This window comes from Salvia splendens, chromosome 14, assembly GCF_004379255.2.
Source record: "Salvia splendens isolate huo1 chromosome 14, SspV2, whole genome shotgun sequence".
NCBI lineage: Eukaryota > Viridiplantae > Streptophyta > Magnoliopsida > Lamiales > Lamiaceae > Salvia > Salvia splendens.
Window position 1 is genome coordinate 6,183,259 of NC_056045.1, and position 18,709 is coordinate 6,201,967.

At 38.1% G+C, this 18,709-nt stretch overlaps 3 protein-coding genes across 3 annotated transcripts; 1 reads left to right on the forward strand and 2 right to left on the reverse strand.

The window, feature by feature from the left end:
* Positions 1–9,571: 9,571 nt before the first annotated feature.
* On the reverse strand, positions 9,572–11,763 carry LOC121764078 (11S globulin seed storage protein Jug r 4-like). The gene is made up of 4 exons (XM_042160161.1): positions 11,487–11,763; positions 10,848–11,110; positions 10,308–10,745; positions 9,572–9,955 (listed from the first exon to the last, which is right to left on the reverse strand). The coding sequence occupies exons 1-4, from the start codon at positions 11,761–11,763 to the stop codon at positions 9,572–9,574; spliced, it is 1,362 nt and encodes a 453-aa protein (XP_042016095.1).
* Positions 11,764–12,517: 754 nt separating this feature from the next.
* LOC121764080 lies at positions 12,518–13,514 on the reverse strand. Its single transcript, XM_042160162.1, has 2 exons — positions 12,806–13,514; positions 12,518–12,522 (listed from the first exon to the last, which is right to left on the reverse strand). The coding sequence occupies exons 1-2, from the start codon at positions 13,512–13,514 to the stop codon at positions 12,518–12,520; spliced, it is 714 nt and encodes a 237-aa protein (XP_042016096.1).
* A 1,179-nt stretch (positions 13,515–14,693) lies between these two features.
* LOC121763242 (60S ribosomal protein L13-1-like) lies at positions 14,694–16,906 on the forward strand. Its single transcript, XM_042159197.1, has 5 exons — positions 14,694–14,811; positions 15,633–15,745; positions 15,847–15,980; positions 16,293–16,451; positions 16,536–16,906. The coding sequence occupies exons 2-5, from the start codon at positions 15,640–15,642 to the stop codon at positions 16,755–16,757; spliced, it is 621 nt and encodes a 206-aa protein (XP_042015131.1). The 5' UTR covers positions 14,694–14,811; positions 15,633–15,639; the 3' UTR covers positions 16,758–16,906.
* Positions 16,907–18,709: the final 1,803 nt, after the last annotated feature.

The window sequence follows — 18,709 nt, forward strand, 5'->3', positions numbered from 1 at the left end:
GGGAAATTGCGAGCACGGTCAATGTGCTCGGTTTTGGCAATTTAGTCATGGAATTATGGCGTACCGAATGTGCTCGGAGATAGGTGAGCACCAAATATGTGCTCGGGATATAAAAAAAATACTTAGTGAAATAATTCAACAATAATAATGAGCCTTTTTTCTTGAGCTTGGTCTTTGTATTTTTCACCAATATTTGCGAGCATCATATTTGTGCTCGGAAAATACCGAGCACCAAAAAGTGCTTGGAATTTCTGCATTGTGAAATTTTTCGAGCACCCTCAATGTAGTCGCAAAATTTTGGATGAAAATTAGTCAGAAATTTGGAGGAGTTATTACTCTGTATACTTGTGTCACCAATATATGCTAGCACTAAGAGCATGCCCATCGGTGCTCTTGTGCAAGGACGAGTCCATGCTGTCGGCAAGAGCAGACCCCTTCTCGCCGTTGTGCTCTTACCGACGGCACGACCCTGCTCGATGCATAGAGCACGTCCGTGCCAACGGCAAGAGCACGAACAGCCGACGTGGCATGCTCTTGTTGGCCGTTGGTTTATCATTTTTTTTATTATTTTTTAAAAAAAATTGAAAAAATCTGAAAAATTCAGATTTAATAAAAAAAATATTTTCCAACTTCCTAATAAAATATATCCATTTTCCACACTTTTAATTTATTTTTTCATTATTTTTACCCCAAAATTCATACTTACTTTCATCTATAAATACTCTCATTTCAAACACAAAAAATGACACTATACCAAACAACTCTATCAATCTCAATTTTTAGGATTTTAATTATGTAATTTTTAATTTTTAGGATTTTAACTATCTAATTTTTAATTTTTTAGTAATTTGTAATGGTATCGAGTATTTTTAATGCATTTTAATATTGTGAAAATGTTTTTAGTAATTGAAGTATTTAAATTGAAAAATGGAATGGTGGGACCTTGAGCATGCTCTTGCGGAAGAGCATGGATGTGGGTGTTGTGCTCTTGCCAAAGTGCATGGAGTAAAAAATGAATAAAAGTGGGTCCGAGCCACTTCCATGCTCTTTGGCAAGAGCATGGATGAGGATGCTCTAAATATGTGCTCGGGTACAAAAAAAGTACTCAGTGAAATGTTGTATAGAATGATAGTTTGAGGGGTTAAAATGAGAGATTGGGCGCATAAAAATGATACTCCCTTCATCCTAAAAAAATAGATTAGTTTTACTATTTTGGGGTGTCAACCAAAATTAGACTAAGTCTAAAAATAGAAACTTTTCAACCAATACTAATTATACACATCATTCTAAACGTGAGCTCCACAATCCACTAACACTCATTCCACTACCTTTTCTCTCTCTCTTACTTTACCAATTATACTTTAAAACCCGTGTCATTCACAATCTTATCTATTTTTCGTGGACAGAGGGAGTACTATATAACATTTATAAAATGATATGGTCTTGCTGATGTTTGTACTTCTTGTTTTATTGAATAAATGATGATACTTTTATTGCATAAAATGATAATTTGAGAAGGTAAAATGATAATGTTTGGATGCATAAAAATGATATGCTCCATATAACGTTTATGAAATTTCATTTCTCCAAGAAGGTAGTAACATCAAACATCAACAACACTATATTATTATATAAATGTTACTATATAATACTCCATCCGTCCGCTATTAGGGGTCTCATTTTTTGGCGGCACAGATTTTAAAAATGATAAAAAAAAGTGAGTGGAAAATAGTTAGTGGAATATGAGTCCCACTTATATATATTAATTTTAAATGAATGTGAGTGGAATGAGTTAGTGGAATGTGAGACCCTATTACCATTTATGGTAAAGGTGAACCGGGACTTCTATCGCAGACGGACTAAAATGGAAAAACGAGACTCCTATTCGCAGACGGAGGGAGTATCATTTTATATACAAAAAATATCATTTTATGCACCAAAAGTATAATTTTTCAAGAAGACAGAAACAATAAACATCAACATCACCATATCATTTTATAATCGTAATAATATCATTTTTTCCGCCATTGATATAATATAATGCAATTAGGATTTCCTTGCAACGTCCTAAAATTATCTTTAATTTGATATATTTTTTGTAAAAAAAATTTAATTAACAAAGTTATTAGAAATTAAACTTTTTTATAATTTTAGGAGAGAGAAATTGATCTTCACATACTATGCAGAGGAATGACCGTGAGGTGAGGTGTTATATTCAAAGGTTAAAATTGCCCGACTCATTTAAAAATTAAAGAAAAAGGAGAGATCAATTTCAGCCACATGTTTGAGAAGATATGTGGTTTAGACTTGGTTATTGAGTTATTATTTAAATTATGGTTATCACGTGATAACCTAATAACTTATCATTTTATGAATGGAATATAGCATTTTTTTTCTAAAAATGACGTTTATACTCAATAAAATGATAGTATTATGTTTGTATAAAATAATAATGTTTTATAAAATGATATTTTGTATGTATAAAAATGATATCAATCTAAATGATATTCTGCTTGTATAAATTTATTTTTTAGTAAAAATGATATATTTCATCCATAAAATGATACTCCCTCCGTCCGCGAATAGGAGTCCTGTTTTTCATTTTAATCCGTCAGCAGATAGGAGTTTCGGTTCATTTTTTACCATAAATGAAAATAGGGTCTCACCTCCAACTAACTCACTACACTCACATTTCATTTAAAACTAATATATACAAGTGGAACCCATATTCCACTAACTTTTTTTCATCCAATTTTCTTAATATTTCTTAAAACCCGTGACGCCAAGGAATGAGACTCCTAATGACAGACGAAGGGAGTAGGTTATTAGGTTATCGCCTTAAATATGTGTTATCATTCTAATTTCTAACGCATCCCATTAACCGTAATTATATAAATAATATGGTCTCAAATTTTATAATATAAGAAATATCATTGTGTACTTAATTTAATTAAAATTAGATTTTTAATAATTTGTTAAAGTTAATTAGGCCCATGGCACAACTTAGGACACTCTACATAGAATAAAAGAAATGGCAATCATCCAATAATTACATTTTTTTCCACAAATTAAACCAGTAAAGTCTATGGTTTTGCTTATTTTTTTATGCTTTGTTACTCATTCTTATTTGTTGATTTTCTTATTTTCAATTTTTTTTTCGTTACTGCGAACAATTTGAAGAATAAAATATAGAAATGTTCATGAGCTTATTAGATAAAATTTGTCAATTGAAGCAGGATGAGGAAATCGGATGATTGTGTGAACAATTGAAAGCTGCCAGGAAGGAAAAAGGCAAAAAGATGAGAAAATAGGATGATTGGATAAATAATTGAAAGTTGTTCTTAAGGAAATCGGATTGTTAGATTAACACTTGGTTGATAATAACTAGAGGATTATCTATTTTCCTCTACTTTCTTCCATTTTTATCAGAGTACTTAAATGTAGTTGCCCAAAATATTACTCTATTTATAATAGTGTTGCACTTAGTTTATGCATTGGAAATTGTGAATTGATTGTGTTTTCTGGAAGTTATGTATTGATTTTATATTTTTTTGGAAGTTTTTATGTATGCATTGATTTTGTGTTTCCTAGAAATTATGTGTTGATTTTATTAAAATTTTTAATATATATTGTCGTGTTATGTTACGATATGGAGTAAATACTAAGTACGATAGTGATATAGGAAAACCACTACTTAAATGCATAACTAGATAACACGAATTTAGTTCACTATAATAGTGATTTAGTTCACTACACGAAGGAGTGAACCAAAATGTCATTATAGTGAACTAATTAATTGATGGAGTAAATACTTCACTATAAAGTTATTTTGGTTCACTCCTTGTTTTTAAATTCATATTGTAAGCTAAAATGCTCATATAATGAACTAGATCGCTTTGATATGATGGTTGAGATTTATTCTATAGTTATGTACTTATATTTGACCCTACTGAGTACTTCATAACTTTTAAGTATAAGTATAAAATTTTGAGTTTTATGTTCTTTTACATTTACGTACCAGAATTTGCATAATAAATTTAATGCGTGGGAAAATGAGAAGAAATTGGAAGAGAAACATTTTGAGGCCTATTTGTAGAAGACAAATTGAATCCCAACATATTATTGTCCTTATCAAGTATGGGTTTCAAGTCCTAAGAGCATCCATGACGGAGAGCACGCGCTCGTCCGTCCGTCCGTCCGTGCCAGCGGCGCGACACCGCTGTCCGCCGCTGCGCTCTTGCCGCTGGCATGGCGCTGCTCGATGCATCGAGCACGTCCGTGGCAGCGAGCAGCGTACGTGGCAGCGTGTGATTGACCAACGGTATATCCGTTGGAAAATCATTTTTTTAATTTTTTTAAAAATAAAAAATAATACCAAAAAATAAAAAAAAAATTTCCCAATCCCAAAAAATGGCCGGTTTTTGCCCGTTTTTCAGTATTTTTTTTATTTCCCCTCCCCAAAATCATCTATAAATACACACATTCATCATCCATTTTTCACATCAAATCATCTCTCATTTATCTCTCATTCATATTTTTCATACAACTTATCTACACATTCATCTCTCACTCAAAACCTCAAATGGATTTCACTCATCTCATTGCGAAAGCGAAGCGGGAAGAACAAGGATACTACGAACAATATCGTGCCAATTATGAAGCATATGTTGCAGCGAATACCCCCGCCCCTCCTCCTCAACCAACTAGATCAACTCGCCGCTACATCCATCGTGACCGGGAGGGAGCCCACGAAAGGCTCGTTGCCGACTATTTTTCCGACCCGCCGCGGTTTCTGGAAGATTACTTTAGGCGCCGTTTTCGCATGTCAAAGCGCTTGTTTATGCGTATTGTCAACACATTGTCCGCCCGTGTTGAATTCTTCCAAACAGGTCCAGATGCAGCCGGTCGGCAAAGTCTCTCGGCGTTGCAGAAATGTACGTGTGCCATCCGACAACTCGCTACTGGGCAAACGGCCGACCTCTTCGACGAGTACTTGCATGTTGGTGAGTCCACTTGAATCCTTTGTCCTAAAAATTTTTGCGAGGGCGTTCGTACATGTTTCGGTGTTGAATTCCTTCGGGCACCCACCACCGATGATTGCCAACGGTTGCTTCGTCTTCACGAATCAGTCCATGGCTTTCCCAATATGCTTGGCAGCATTGACTGCATGCATTAGAGGTGGAAGAATTGCCCGACTGCTTAGAGGGGGCAACACTTAAGCGGCCACAAAGGCGGCGGCCCAACACTTATCCTTGAAGCGGTCGCCGACTACCGACTATGGATTTGGCATGCATATTTGGCGTTGCCGGATCCAACAACGACTTGAACGTGCTCTATTCTTCACCACTCTTCAATGATGTGTTGAACGGTGTAGCACCAGCGGTCGACTTCACCGTCAACGGAAATGCATACCACATGGGTTACTATCTCGCCGATGGTATCTACCCAAGGTGGTCGACTTTCGTGAAGACGCTCAGCAACCCGCAAGACCCGAGACGGGTTCTTTTTGCGCAACGTCAAGAGTCCGCTCGGAAAGACGTCGAAAGAGCTTTTGGGGTCCTTCAAGCCCGATTCAACATTGTGAAGGCCCTGTCTCGGGTATGGTACGTGAAAAATATGGCCGACATCATGTACACGTGTATTATCTTGCACAACATGATTATAGCCGATGAAGGACCGAGGGCGGCTTGCTTTTACGATGAGGATGAAGCCGGAAGCTCAACCGTGAGGTCTCCCCCACGCCGAGGTGTGCATACTACGGTGGGTGAGAGGATCGAAACAAGGCACACAATGCGCGATACCCGAACCTACGTTGAGCTACAAGAAGACCTAATCAAACACATTTGGGCAAAATTCGGCCACGAGTAGTGGGTTTTTTAATTTTATGAATTTAATTATGTAATTTTTAATTTTTAGGAGTTTAATTATGTAAATTTTAATTTTTAGGATTTTAATTATGTAATTTTTATTTTTTAAGATTTTAATTATGTAATTTTTAATGTATTTTGTAATATTATTCCGGGTATGTTTAATGTATTTTAATTTTGTGGAAATATTTTTATTTAAATTGAATAATGGAATGGTGGGACCCTTATGCTCGTCCTTGCGGAAGAGCACGACTGTGGGTGTTGTGCTCTTGCCTAAGAGCAGACAGAAAAAGTGGGGCTGAGCCCACAACCGTGCTCGTTGGCAAGAGCACGGTTGTGGATGCTCTAAGCATTGAATCTGCCGTTTGGGTTTTGGCCAAGGGTTTACTGTTTAGGAGTTAGGATTCATTATTTATATTAGTTATTATAATATTAAATGCACATATAATATTTTATGAATAAAATATAAATAATTTAATTTAAATAATTCAAAATTATAGATATTTACGTTGAAATTATTTTCAAACTTAGTACATTTATATATTTTTGTTATATATATGCACATTTATCTATACCATCATGACATCCTAAAATTATTTTTATCTCAAAGTTGTTACACAAATTATACTAAACTCATAATTTTGTACTCACAACTTTGTTTTATAATAAAGTTTCCTACTTTTATCAAATGTATCATTGTATATGTTTATTATTAAATACGTTTATAATTTTAGACCATGTAATAATATTTTTTATATTATTTCATATAAATATTTTATAATTTCATATTATAATAGCAAAACTAACTATTTTATTATTAAGTAATGTACTTCTATGATTTCATTCCACTTCTATGATTTTGCTATAAAATTGTCATTAAATTATAAATTGAACGTAAATTAGTAAGCAAAATTAAATTCCACTAAATCTAATTAAATTCTTATTTGGATCACATGATCAAATTTCTTGGACCATAAAAGGCTCTATAAAAATTTGAATTCCACTAAATCTAATTAAATTCTTATTTGGATCACATGATCAAATTTCTTGGACCATAAAAGGCCCTGATTATAGAGTATAGGTCTCTAAGTGCTGATAGCTAGAATGATAGTACCCTTCAAATTTAAAAAAACAACACAATTTATCCTAAACCATAACTAAGTCTATTGACCAAATCAATCCCCATTAGAGCATCCACAACCGTGCTCTTGCCAGCGGCACGGTTGTGGGCCCGGGCGGTACTATTCATGCCTGCTCTCTGGCAAGAGCACAACACCCACAACTGTGCTCTTCCGCAAGGACGAGCACAATTAATATAAAATTCAATTACACAAAAACATTTCCATAATATTAAAATTCATTTAAAACCCACAATAAATATTACAAATGACAAACAAAATTAAACATTGCATAATTAAAATCCTAAAAATTAAAAATTACATAATTAAAATCCTAAAAATTAAAAATTACATAATTAAAATCCTAAAAATTAAAAATGACACTACTCGTTGCCGAATTTCGCCCACATGTGGTTGATTAGGTCTTCTTGTAGTTGATTGTGGATTCGAGTATCGCGCATTGTGTGTCTTGTCTCGATCCTCTGGCCAACCGTCGTATGCTCGCCTCGGCGTAGGGGAGACCTCGCTGTTGAGCTTCCGGCTTCGTCCTCGTCGTAGAAGCTAGCCGCCCTCGGCCCTTCGTCGGCTATAATCATGTTGTGTAATATAATACACGTGAACATGATGTCGGCGATATTATTCACGTACCACAGCCGAGCCGGGGCCTTCACAATGTTGAATCGAGCTTGAAGGACCCCGAAGGCTCTTTCGACATCTTTCCGCGCTGACTCTTGACGCTGCGCAAAAAGAACCCGTCTCGGGTCGTGCGGGTTGTGGAGCGTCTTCACGAACGTCGACCACCTTGGGTAGATACCATCGGCGAGATAGTAACCCATGCGGTATATATTTCCGTTGATGGTGAAGTCGATCGCCGGTGCTACACCATTCATCACATCATTGAAGAGTGGTGACGAATATAGCACATTCAAGTCGTTGTTGGATCCAGCAACGCCGAAATATGCATGCCAAATCCATAGGCGGTAGTCGGCGACCGCCTCAAGGATAAGCGTTGGGCCGCCGCCTTTGTGACCGCTCAAGTGTTGCCCCCTCCAAGCAGTCGGACAATTCTTCCACCTCCAATGCATGCAGTCAATGCTGCCAAGCATTCCGGGAAAGCCATGGACTGATTCGTGAAGACGAAGCAACCGTTGGCAATCATCAGTGGTGGGTGCTCGAAGGAATTCATCCCCAAAAGCAGAACGAACGCCCTCGCAAAAATTCTTTAAACATAGGATTCCAGTGGACTCACCGATATGCAAATACTCGTCGAACATGTCGGCCGTTTGCCCAGTAGCGAGTTGTCGGATGGCACACGTACACTTCTGCAACGCCGTGATACTTTGCCGGCCGGCTGCATCTACACCTGTTTGAAAGTATTCAACACGTGCGGACAATGTGTTGACAATTCGCATGAACAAGCGCTTTGACATGCGAAAACGGCGCCTGAAGTAATCTGCCGGAAACCGCGGCTGGTCGGCAAAGTAGTCGGCAACGAGCCTTTCGTGGGCTCCCTCCCGGTCACGATGGATGTACCGTCGATTTGATCTGGTTCGTTGAGGAGGAGGAGCAGGGGTATTCGCCGCGACATATGCTTCGTAAGCGGCACGATGTTGTTCGTAGTATTCTTGTTCTTCGCGTTCCGCTTCCGCCATAATATGGGTGAAATCCATTTGAGAATTTGAGTGGGGGATGAATGTGTTGATAGTTTGTATGAGAATTATGAATGAGAGATGAATGAGAGATGATTTGATGTGATAAATGGATGATGAATGTGTGTATTTATAGATGATTTTGGGGAAAAAAAAATAAAAAAAAAATCAAAAAATTCAGAAAAAACGGGAAAAAAACGGCCATATTTTTGGGATTTGGAAAATATTTTTTTTTTATTTTTTAGCATTATTTATAATTAAATACCGATTTTTAAAAAAAAAATAAAAAAAAGTTTAAACACAACGGCTATGCCGTTGACGAATGGGAGCGCGCCACGTGTGCGTCCGCTGGCACGGACGTGCTCGATACATCGAGCAGCGCCGTGCCAGCGGCGCGGCTGCAGCGGCGGCGGTCCTGCGCCTTGCCAACGGCGCGGACGGCGGTGGCGTCTTTCGCCACCGCTGCGGATGCTCTTAATCTCATCATATCATAGGGATACGCCAAGATCGTCTCTTTTTCCAAAGCCATCTCAGTTAATACTTACCACATTATCTACCCTACCAAAAAAAATCTCTTAAAATTGAAAAAAATTAAATTGTAATCAGTGGATTGTTAAAATTGAAAAAATCAAATTATGCATTGATGATAGTTCTTTCATGTCTGCCTTTTGTGTGGTTTTAACAATTGTTTTTTTTTTTATTTTTTCTAAAAGGAAGGATAAGATGTAAAGTTCAAATGTATGGTAAAGGAATTGTAATTTGTAGGAAAGTAAACATAAAAATGAACTAGATACTGTGTAGTGGGAGAAAGTTTGATAATTTGGAAAACGTAATCTCTTATTAGTATCAAACATTGGCCATAGGCACAAGCCGATATACATTATTCCTCACACTTAATTTATAGTATTTATTTATGTTTGAGTCACATTTGATTTGATCAAGCAGAGCGACGTGCGTCATTAGCGTTGAAAATAAGAGTCTCTTGGCGCGAAAATTTGATCCTCTGTGCCTCCTCCCTCGATAATTGGTAGGCGTTGGCAACGACATCCACGGGCAGCCCCCTGATCGCCGAGGTGCGGCCGCTCAAGGTGTTGATGGCCGCATTTTCGTTGGTGTTGAATGCAACCCACTCGAATCCCTTCTCTTCCGCCTGCTTCACCACCGCGAAGTTTTGGGGTACCACGACCACCTGCCCCTCTCTCACCTGGCCGTCGAACACTGCCTGGCCGCGGTGGTTCACTATCTGCAGCCTTGAGGCGCCACGCGTCGCATAGATGAGGCTGTGGGCGTTGGTGTACCAGTGTGGTGCGAATATGGCGTTCTACAATAAAATGATAATCATAATGTTAGTATTATTTTCGTACAATTCAAGATATTCACTTTCTATATCTAAAAATAAATCTCTCTCTTCTGATTAAAATATTCAGCTACTTTTTTCACTCTATTTATACTAGATAACAACTCCTCCTTAAATCCCGTATCACTCAAGAACGTAAACATTTTGAATGGGATAGAGAGAGTAGTAGATATTCAGCTACTTTTTTCACTCCAATTAACAACTCCTTGTCACTAAAGGATATGGACATTTTGAATGAGATGGAGAGAGTAATAAGTAGTAAGTTGGTAGTGTTTAAATTAGAATTAATTGGGATAATTAATCATAATATTGTTACCCTGTGGAGGACTCCTCTGGAGGCGCTGAGTTGGAGGAAGCTGAGGATGGGAAGGTTGAAGCTGTTGAGGGTGGAGAATCTCCCGGCGCGTGGGTTGTAGAAGTCGGCGCGTGAGGCTCTGTCGAGATTCTCCTTGACTCTGGCGCTGCAGAAGGTCTCCTCGAGGCCGTTGTGGCGCTCCTGGCGGCTGCGGTGGGGCTGGATCAGCTGGATGCTCTTCTCCGCCCTTATAATGTGGCCTCTTTCGTCGTTTTGGCCCCTCAGCTTTCTGGCGGTTTCCACGTCAACGTTGAATGCCTCTGCCAACAACTCGTCGTCCAAACCGCTGAAGACGTTGCCCAATTCGGATTGGGCTTCTTGGCCGCGCTTGCTTCCGCGCAGTCTCCTGTATTGCTCCTCCTGTTGCTCGTTGCCTGGGTTTCCGGCCAGGAAGAAGGACTTGAAAATTTGGATAATTAGTTGGATGAATTTGAAATAAAGCATATATTTATATGAGTGTGTATCACTATCACTATTAGTGTATTAGTATTAGCCACATACCCTTGGGTTTTGGTCGAGTTGGTTGGCAAAGTTGGAGTTGTGGTGGAAAACAACGACGACAAGCTCTTGATCGCCGTCGTTGTACACCCAGTGAGCATCACCGGCCCTGATGGCGATGACGTCTCCCTTCTGGAATTCCTCAACCTTCTGATGCCTGTCCTCTCTGAATCTCTGGCTTCTTTCCTCCCTTGAAAATTGTTGTTGTTGGCCTGATTCGAATGTTTCCACGCAGCCAGAGGTCACAACTCCGTAAGTTCCTCTGCCTGCATTGCATACATAAAAAAAGAATTGCGTGAGTTGGCCATTAGTAAATTGGCAAAGGCCTTTAAATTAATACTCCATCCGTCCCCGATTAATTGTCACTCTTTGACTAGACACGAGTTTTAAGAAATGTAAAGAAAAGATGGAACGCGGAATCCACTTTTTTATATTGATTTTATAATAAAATGTGAGTGAAGTGAGTTAAGGGAATGTGTGACCTTTTTAACATTTATTGTAAAAATGAATTGTGACAATTATTGAGGGACGGACCGAAATGGAAAATGGTGACAATTAATTAGGGGACGGAGGGAGGGAGGGAGTATTCATGTGCCTATGAAAAAAAATAATAAAATTGACGAGGATTTATTATTAACTAACCTTGGACGACGTAGACGAGGACGGGGGCGTTGTGGTAGACGGGCAGAAGGAGGCCTCTCTGCTGAATGATGTGGCGGCGGATGGAGACGCCGGCGCATCGGAACTCGTTGTTGTGGTTATCCCAGAAATCGGTCTGTCCGCCCTCCGACTGCACGCGGTAGGACGGCTCCCGAGCGTCGATGTTGCTGAGCTGGCATTCACCCTGCTGCTCTGTAAAGGCGTAGCCCAATCCTAGGAGCAGAAGAAAGCTTAGAAGAGAGAGCGAGAGCTTGCCCATGCTGGATATATATGGAATGGAATGGAATGCGATGCGGTGTGTGTGTGGTGATGAGAAGTGGCGAAGCGGAAGCGTCGGTATATATAGGCGATCGAGACACTCTGCAAATTGCATGGCTGCATATCTCCTTTGGCTTCCACCTATGGTTTTGTGAGGGATACATGGCTTTCTTTCTCTGATACTACATGTCACATGATGACATTCTTCGCCTCTCAAAAAATCTTATTTTTTCCATCATGTATGTGTATCTGGACGCAAACAAAGTCACATACGTCTACGCTCTTCTATTTGTATGATACTAATACTAATATTCATCTCATATTTCAATTATTTTATTAGTTTATCGTTTTATGTTTAGTTGTTTAAGCGAGTTTTATTTATTCGATACTTTGAAATAAGTTCCCTAGAGTTTAACTCTTCTTATAAAAATATAATGCACGTGGACTTTTGGTCTAAAACACAGTTAACTTTTTTTAAAAAGAACCACAATAAAATTCAATAATAATAGTAGGTTAAGATCCTAATAAACTTGTAGTAGAGCTAGTGTGATGTATCTTTGTAAGCCCTCTTGCAATAAAGACAAAGACTTGAAGTAGGAATTTATCTTTTAATTGTTTTAAAGTTTTGAATTTAATTTAATACTCCGCACTCCTTATTTCTTTCATTTTTCTTATTTTAAAGACAATAATATTATTTTAGTAGGGGAGAATGACTATAACTCATTATCATGTAATTAAACATTATGACATGATATTCAATCTGATGAACCAAATATAAAACATATTCAATAATGAGAGTATAATCATTCAAACCAAACTATAAGGATTGAGTTTATATTTTCGATTCCGGTTAATCATAGAATTTTTTGCTCCCTATATATATGACTTACGTACTACTAGTTTTAAGGATATTCTTTTTGAACGATTTAACAAACAAGAGTTAGAAACTTGACCTTCCCTATCGATTGATTTCGTTCCACTCATATGTTCGGTTATTCTCAAGAACGATTCAACATCGTTAGTACTAGTATTACAAGACATACTTAGCCTTTTATTATATTCCCCCCAAACCTGATCAACATCTTTTCCAAACAACAGATTCCAATACTCCGGCATATAAACTTCCCTCATCATCCTATTCAGCTCCGGCGTGAAACCTTCTCTCAAACTGTCACAATACTCCAAAAACCTCGACGTCGCGCCATACCCTTCGTCCCACCGCTCCCCCTCCCCCTCCCAGGGCGCCGAGTACCCTTCCACATAGAACGGCGACTTCAACACGGTATAATCTGCCATCCCCTCCGTCAATCCCCCGGGCGCCGTGCCCTTCCCCGACCACTGAAAAATATGCGTCATCTCATGGTACAAAATCGAGGTGAACATAAACTTAGCTCCGTCTCCAGGAGGGTACGTCTCGATGCCCTTGGCGCTCATGTACACGTTGTTGTCTCCGGTCTCGCCGAGGGCGCCGTCCTGGAGGTCTTGGATGATCACGTTTACGACGTCGTCCGGGTAGTAGTGGCGCCGCTCGCCCTCCGTTGGCTGCTGGAATAGCTTCCATATGAAGTTGGCGACTTCGGGCATTGTTTGGAGGGTGTACGGGATCCCGATGTAGCGGTCGAAGCGTTGGCCGCCCAGGGTGGAGGAGGCGTTGTTGGTGGCGCCGAATCGGACGGCGGCGAGGGTGGCTTGGAGGAGTGAGAGGGCGATCAGGAGACATGGGAGGGATATAGTGTGGGTTTTTGTTGCCATGATATTTTTTTTGGGTGTTACAAATGTGATTGGTTTTTGTTGGAATTAGATGACCATTTTGTTATTGAGGAAAGATAGTGTGATTGATTTTGTTGGAGATTGGTTTCTTATTTGAAGAATTTGAGGGTGGATTTAATTATATTTTGCCAAGTATATTTTGGCTGGATTAATAATTTGTTGCCATAGCTTCATTTTGTCCTTTTTCATTAATGCACGAATATGAATTTTTTTGAATAAATTATATATTTCAAGGAAATTTTCAGTAATATTGTTCGAGTAAACATAGTTTTAAATTGTGACCGGCCAAGATGATACTCTATTTGTCTAATTAATTTTCATTGCCATATTTCACCTTAAATTTAATTCCTATCCTTTTCTAGGAGAAAAGATATTGGTTTTATTGAATTTATTCCATCAATTTTTCGGTTTCAATGTGTTTTTTAGGAGAAAAGATAATTATTTTATATTTATATATAATCTTCGGTTAAAATGAAAATCCACGATTCATACTATTCTCCAATTAGTAGTACTTAATAACAAGCCGGGTTAAAAAGCGACTCTATTAACCGTTCTCTCTCTATATATAGAGAGAGGGGGGGGTGTGATCAAATACAAACTCTCTATAATACAAACTATACAAGCTGATGTCAACGGAGTGTACAAATTATGTCAACATGGGCTGATGTCAACGGAGTGTACAAATTATGTCAACGGGGGCTGATATCAACAGGGGCTGATGTCAACGGAGTGTACAAATTCTGTCAACGGTGGCTGATGTCAAAAGACAAATTCTTTACGAAATAAGAAATGCTCACAACATAAGTAATAAAAAGTAGAAAACAAAACTATAACAAAAGACATTGCAAAAACCCCAAATTCATAAGTACACTATGAAAATTTTGCTATGAATAATTTTAATGTTAGGATAATAATCTTTTGAGAAAAAAAAATTCCCAAATTCATTGCAAAATAAGAAAAGATGAAAATGGATTTAATACTTGTAGAATGCGTTACGTTGGAGTATTTAATTTTGGAGAAATTTAACGTTGTGGAGTATTATAAAATTCTAGGTAAATAAAATAATCAATGTAATTACAAATTGGGTCATAGGCCCAATTCCTCAGTTTTACAATATAACGGGATTTCTCAATTAAATTTATCGGCCCAATTATCCATGAAAACCAATCCATAACTTAGGGTTTTCTCGCGCTGTTTTACAATATAAGTGGAGGCGCCCATTTCACTGTGAAATTGGCAGCAAATACGAGGTAGGAGAAGATCCCCGTCGTCCGCCGCTGTAAGTCTCAACCTTAACATGTCTTAACATTTCGCCAGCGCATATTTGATCCCCTTGGATTTATACGTTGTGTGAAATCTAAGCTTAGAGCACCAATAGTTATTTTTTACTATTTTTTTTGCTTTGTAGTTGAGAAACTGCCCAATTAATCTAGGTTTAACGGAGCTAGGAATGGTTTCCTTATTTTAATTGCTGGTAATATGCTCGAATGTTTTGTTTGATGCCGTAGTGTTTAATTTAGGTATTTTGGTGCTGTGTAATTTGAATATGTTTAAATGTGTAATCTTTCTATCTTTGGGGGTAAATGATTGGCTCGCCTTTTGAATTATTTTATGATTCAGTTTAGTTGGGGGATTTCTCTAGCACATGCTGAAAAATTCAGTCTTGTTTTTTCTATGTGTGTCTTCTAGTATGACGTATGTTTCGTGGTAGAGTTTTTGTTTGAAATATTTCAACTAATTTCATTCGATAGGATTGGGCTTGGCTTCAAATTGAAATTTGTCAGTGTATTAGTTGTTGTACAATAATTTACTAAATGCATAATTTAGCCATGTTGATGCTTGAATTTTTAGTTATTTCATGCAATCAACGTGCAAGAACAATGAAAAGATCATCTTTGCTAGTCTCATTTTCCATTTTACGACCAAACATATTTTAGTGTTCCACCGTGAATTTTTCCCTTATGGTTCCATTTGTTGCAATGATCATGCTCGTTGGTTTGCTGAATTAGTCGAGTTGATCGTGTGCTGTCTTGTCTTGAGGTATGCCAATTGATTGGTCGAATTAGGGGAGTTGATCTTGTGCTCTATCCTTTTCCTTAGGTAAACCATGAAGCACAACAATGTTATTCCCAACGGACACTTCAAGAAGCATTGGCAAAACTATGTAAAGACTTGGTTTAATCAGCCTGCACGGAAGGCCAGGAGAAGAAATGGTACTAACATTTTCAATTTCTAACTAATTTGTGGCCATTCAATTTTGCTTGTTTATATGGGTGTCTTGTTCTTGTCTGATACTTCTCTTTCTATATTTAAGCAAGGCAGCAGAAGGCAATCAAGATCTTTCCTAGGCCCACAGCTGGTCCACTTCGTCCAGTTGTACGTGGCCAGACCTTAAAATACAACATGAAGGTCAGAGCTGGTAGGGGATTTTCACTAGAGGAGCTTAAGGTGAGCTATCTTACCACCAAAATGCACTGTTTCATTCTAGATTGTTTTTTTTAATTTGCCTATCTGCACATATTCAGTATGTCACGAATTTCTGAAGCTTGTATGTACTTGATGTTCTCTCCAGTCTGGTCTGTGTGTTCCATGTTTTGTTTTTTCAGTAGTCATATATGTCTTGGATTTCCTCTGCATAATTTGCTGTGATTTGCTTGCTTGAGTTGAAATTTTTTATAACACAAGAAGTTGTTGTGGTTTACATCTTATTGCTTTGTTGGAGTATCACAAATCGATGACACAAACTTGCAATATAACCAGGCTGCAGGCATTGCAAAGAAACTTGCACCAACTATCGGTATTGCTGTCGATCACAGGCGTCGCAACAGTTCCTTGGAGGGTTTCCAGAAAAATGTTCAGAGGCTAAAGACATTCAAGGCCAAGCTTGTTGTCTTCCCAAGGCGTGCTCGCAAGGTTAAGGTAATGATGCTCGCTCTAATTTCTCATCTTGATTGTTAGCACAGAAGTTAACTTGTGATGATTAACTTTTCTTTTTCACCATAGGCTGGTGATTCTTCACCTGAGGAATTGGCAACAGCCACCCAAGTCACGGGTCCTTTCTTGCCGATTGTAAGTGAGAAACCAACCATTGAGCTTGTGAAGGTCACTGAAGACATGAAGTCATTCAAAGCATACGACAAGCTGCGTCTGGAGAGAACAAACGCACGCCACGTTGGTGTTAGAGCCAAGAGGGCAGCAGAGGCTGAGAAGGAAGAGAAGAAGTAGGGAAAGTTTGTGTGAGTTTTTGATTCTGCAAACTGTTTAATCTGTTTTGCGTTGGGGCTGGACCAGCAGGTCTTGATTTGTTTGAAAATTTTCCTAGTATTATCGTTTGTATGAATTTTCAGAGACTGGGAATATTTCATCGTTTCACATGGATGATCTCTATGTCATAATTTTTTTTTGGTATGAATTGCTGATATATTATTGGATACTGATTTATAGGATTGAGAAATTAAACATTATACGTGACTAGCTCAAAATCTTCAATTCAATTAAAGATTGTGGTTGATTAGTCTATTTTATGTCTTGTCTCCTATTGACTATTGAGGACTTGTAGTAGCAGCTGACATATCTAATGTGACCAATGTAGGGTTTCAATTGTTGTTATAACTCGCTTCAATTAAATCTGCTGATTCATGAAATCGGATGAATGGAAGTATTTAAATTTCTGCAAAATCCAAAAAGAATAGTACATTTTCTCTCTTGAGAAAAAGAAAAAAAGGCTAAAGTATAAAGAGGGTGACGTCTATTATAATATGATAATTTTGTGTTCTTCACATTAGTTATGAATTGATCTACTTTTTGTCCTAAAAGTGATCTCTTGATCTTGCTAAATTTAACGGTCAAAATTTTATCTTGACCTAACAAATACTATGATGTTTTGCAATTATAAAATCAAGACAAAATGGATCTCAGTACAATATTTAAGTGTCTAAATGATAGTGTTATTAATTATTAAATGGATCTAAATCCATTTGACCATCAAACTTAGGTATCGTCACTTGCAGAACAAAAATATGAAACAACATATAAGGACCTGAATCGATCACATCAAACATAATGTTCTAAAAAATGAACTTTTCAAATAGGGGCGTTTTCTATTACTAATATGTATTAATGCTTGTAGTGTGTACCATGTGAGTATAAGAGAAATGGAGGGAGATGTCTACCAAATATTTGGGTTGAGTATAGTATTATTTTGGTCCTAAACATATGACCGATTTATGATTTTAGTCCAAAACATTCACTTTTTGAAAATCGAATCCAAAACATACGAAAATGTTATCAAATAGGTCATTTTTGACGGTTTCCGTCATTTTGACAGTCAACCGTCAATTAGCCCAATTTTGACCTGATTAGACTTAATCTGAGATTATTAGATGGTTAATATTATGTTAATTATTTTGCTAAATAATTCAATTTTCAATATTTTGAATTTGAAAAGCCAATCTTCCAAGACTCACCTAAAATATCACTAAGTTTCCAAATGAACCGTCAGTCTCTCTCTTTTCTATCTTCTCTATCGTCACTCTCCTAAGAAGAAGAACCCTAGTTCCGATTCCGACCAAGAACAGCCCGATTTCGACCGATTATTGTTGGTTACCATGAGTTGAAAGTTGTCGTACCCAAACGACCGTTCCAGCGAAGGTCTCATCGACGTGAAAAAAACATATGCGAGGAAGAGGCAGTCCACACATGGACATCCGCCTGACACCAAAGATGGTCCGTCGGCTGATTGCTCGAAGCAAACGTACAAGGCAAAGAACAAGGGCCGTCGGAGGCGTCGGGATTTGTGGGTTCTAACCCTAGCTCTCAAGCGGAAGTCCATTCTTCTCCGGTTCCAAAAGTTGAAGACGACGGTGAACTCCGTCACGACGAAGAGGAGCCAGGCGGACAATGAACCCTAGGTCTTCAGACGGTGACCGTCGAGCTTCCCCAGAAAGCTACCCCGATTTTGAGAGGATGAAGAAGTCCCGATATGACAATGTCTTTTTGGGTTGATTTGACACTAACTGTGGTTTTTTTGGGTTTTGTTGGTGTTAAGGTTGATGCAATACCTTATGACAATGTCTTTTTGATCGTGTAAATGTTCAGGACCAATTCGAAGTAGAAAATGAATATGAAGGACAACTTTGTATTGTATTTTGTTGTCCATTTATTGGTTCAATTTGATG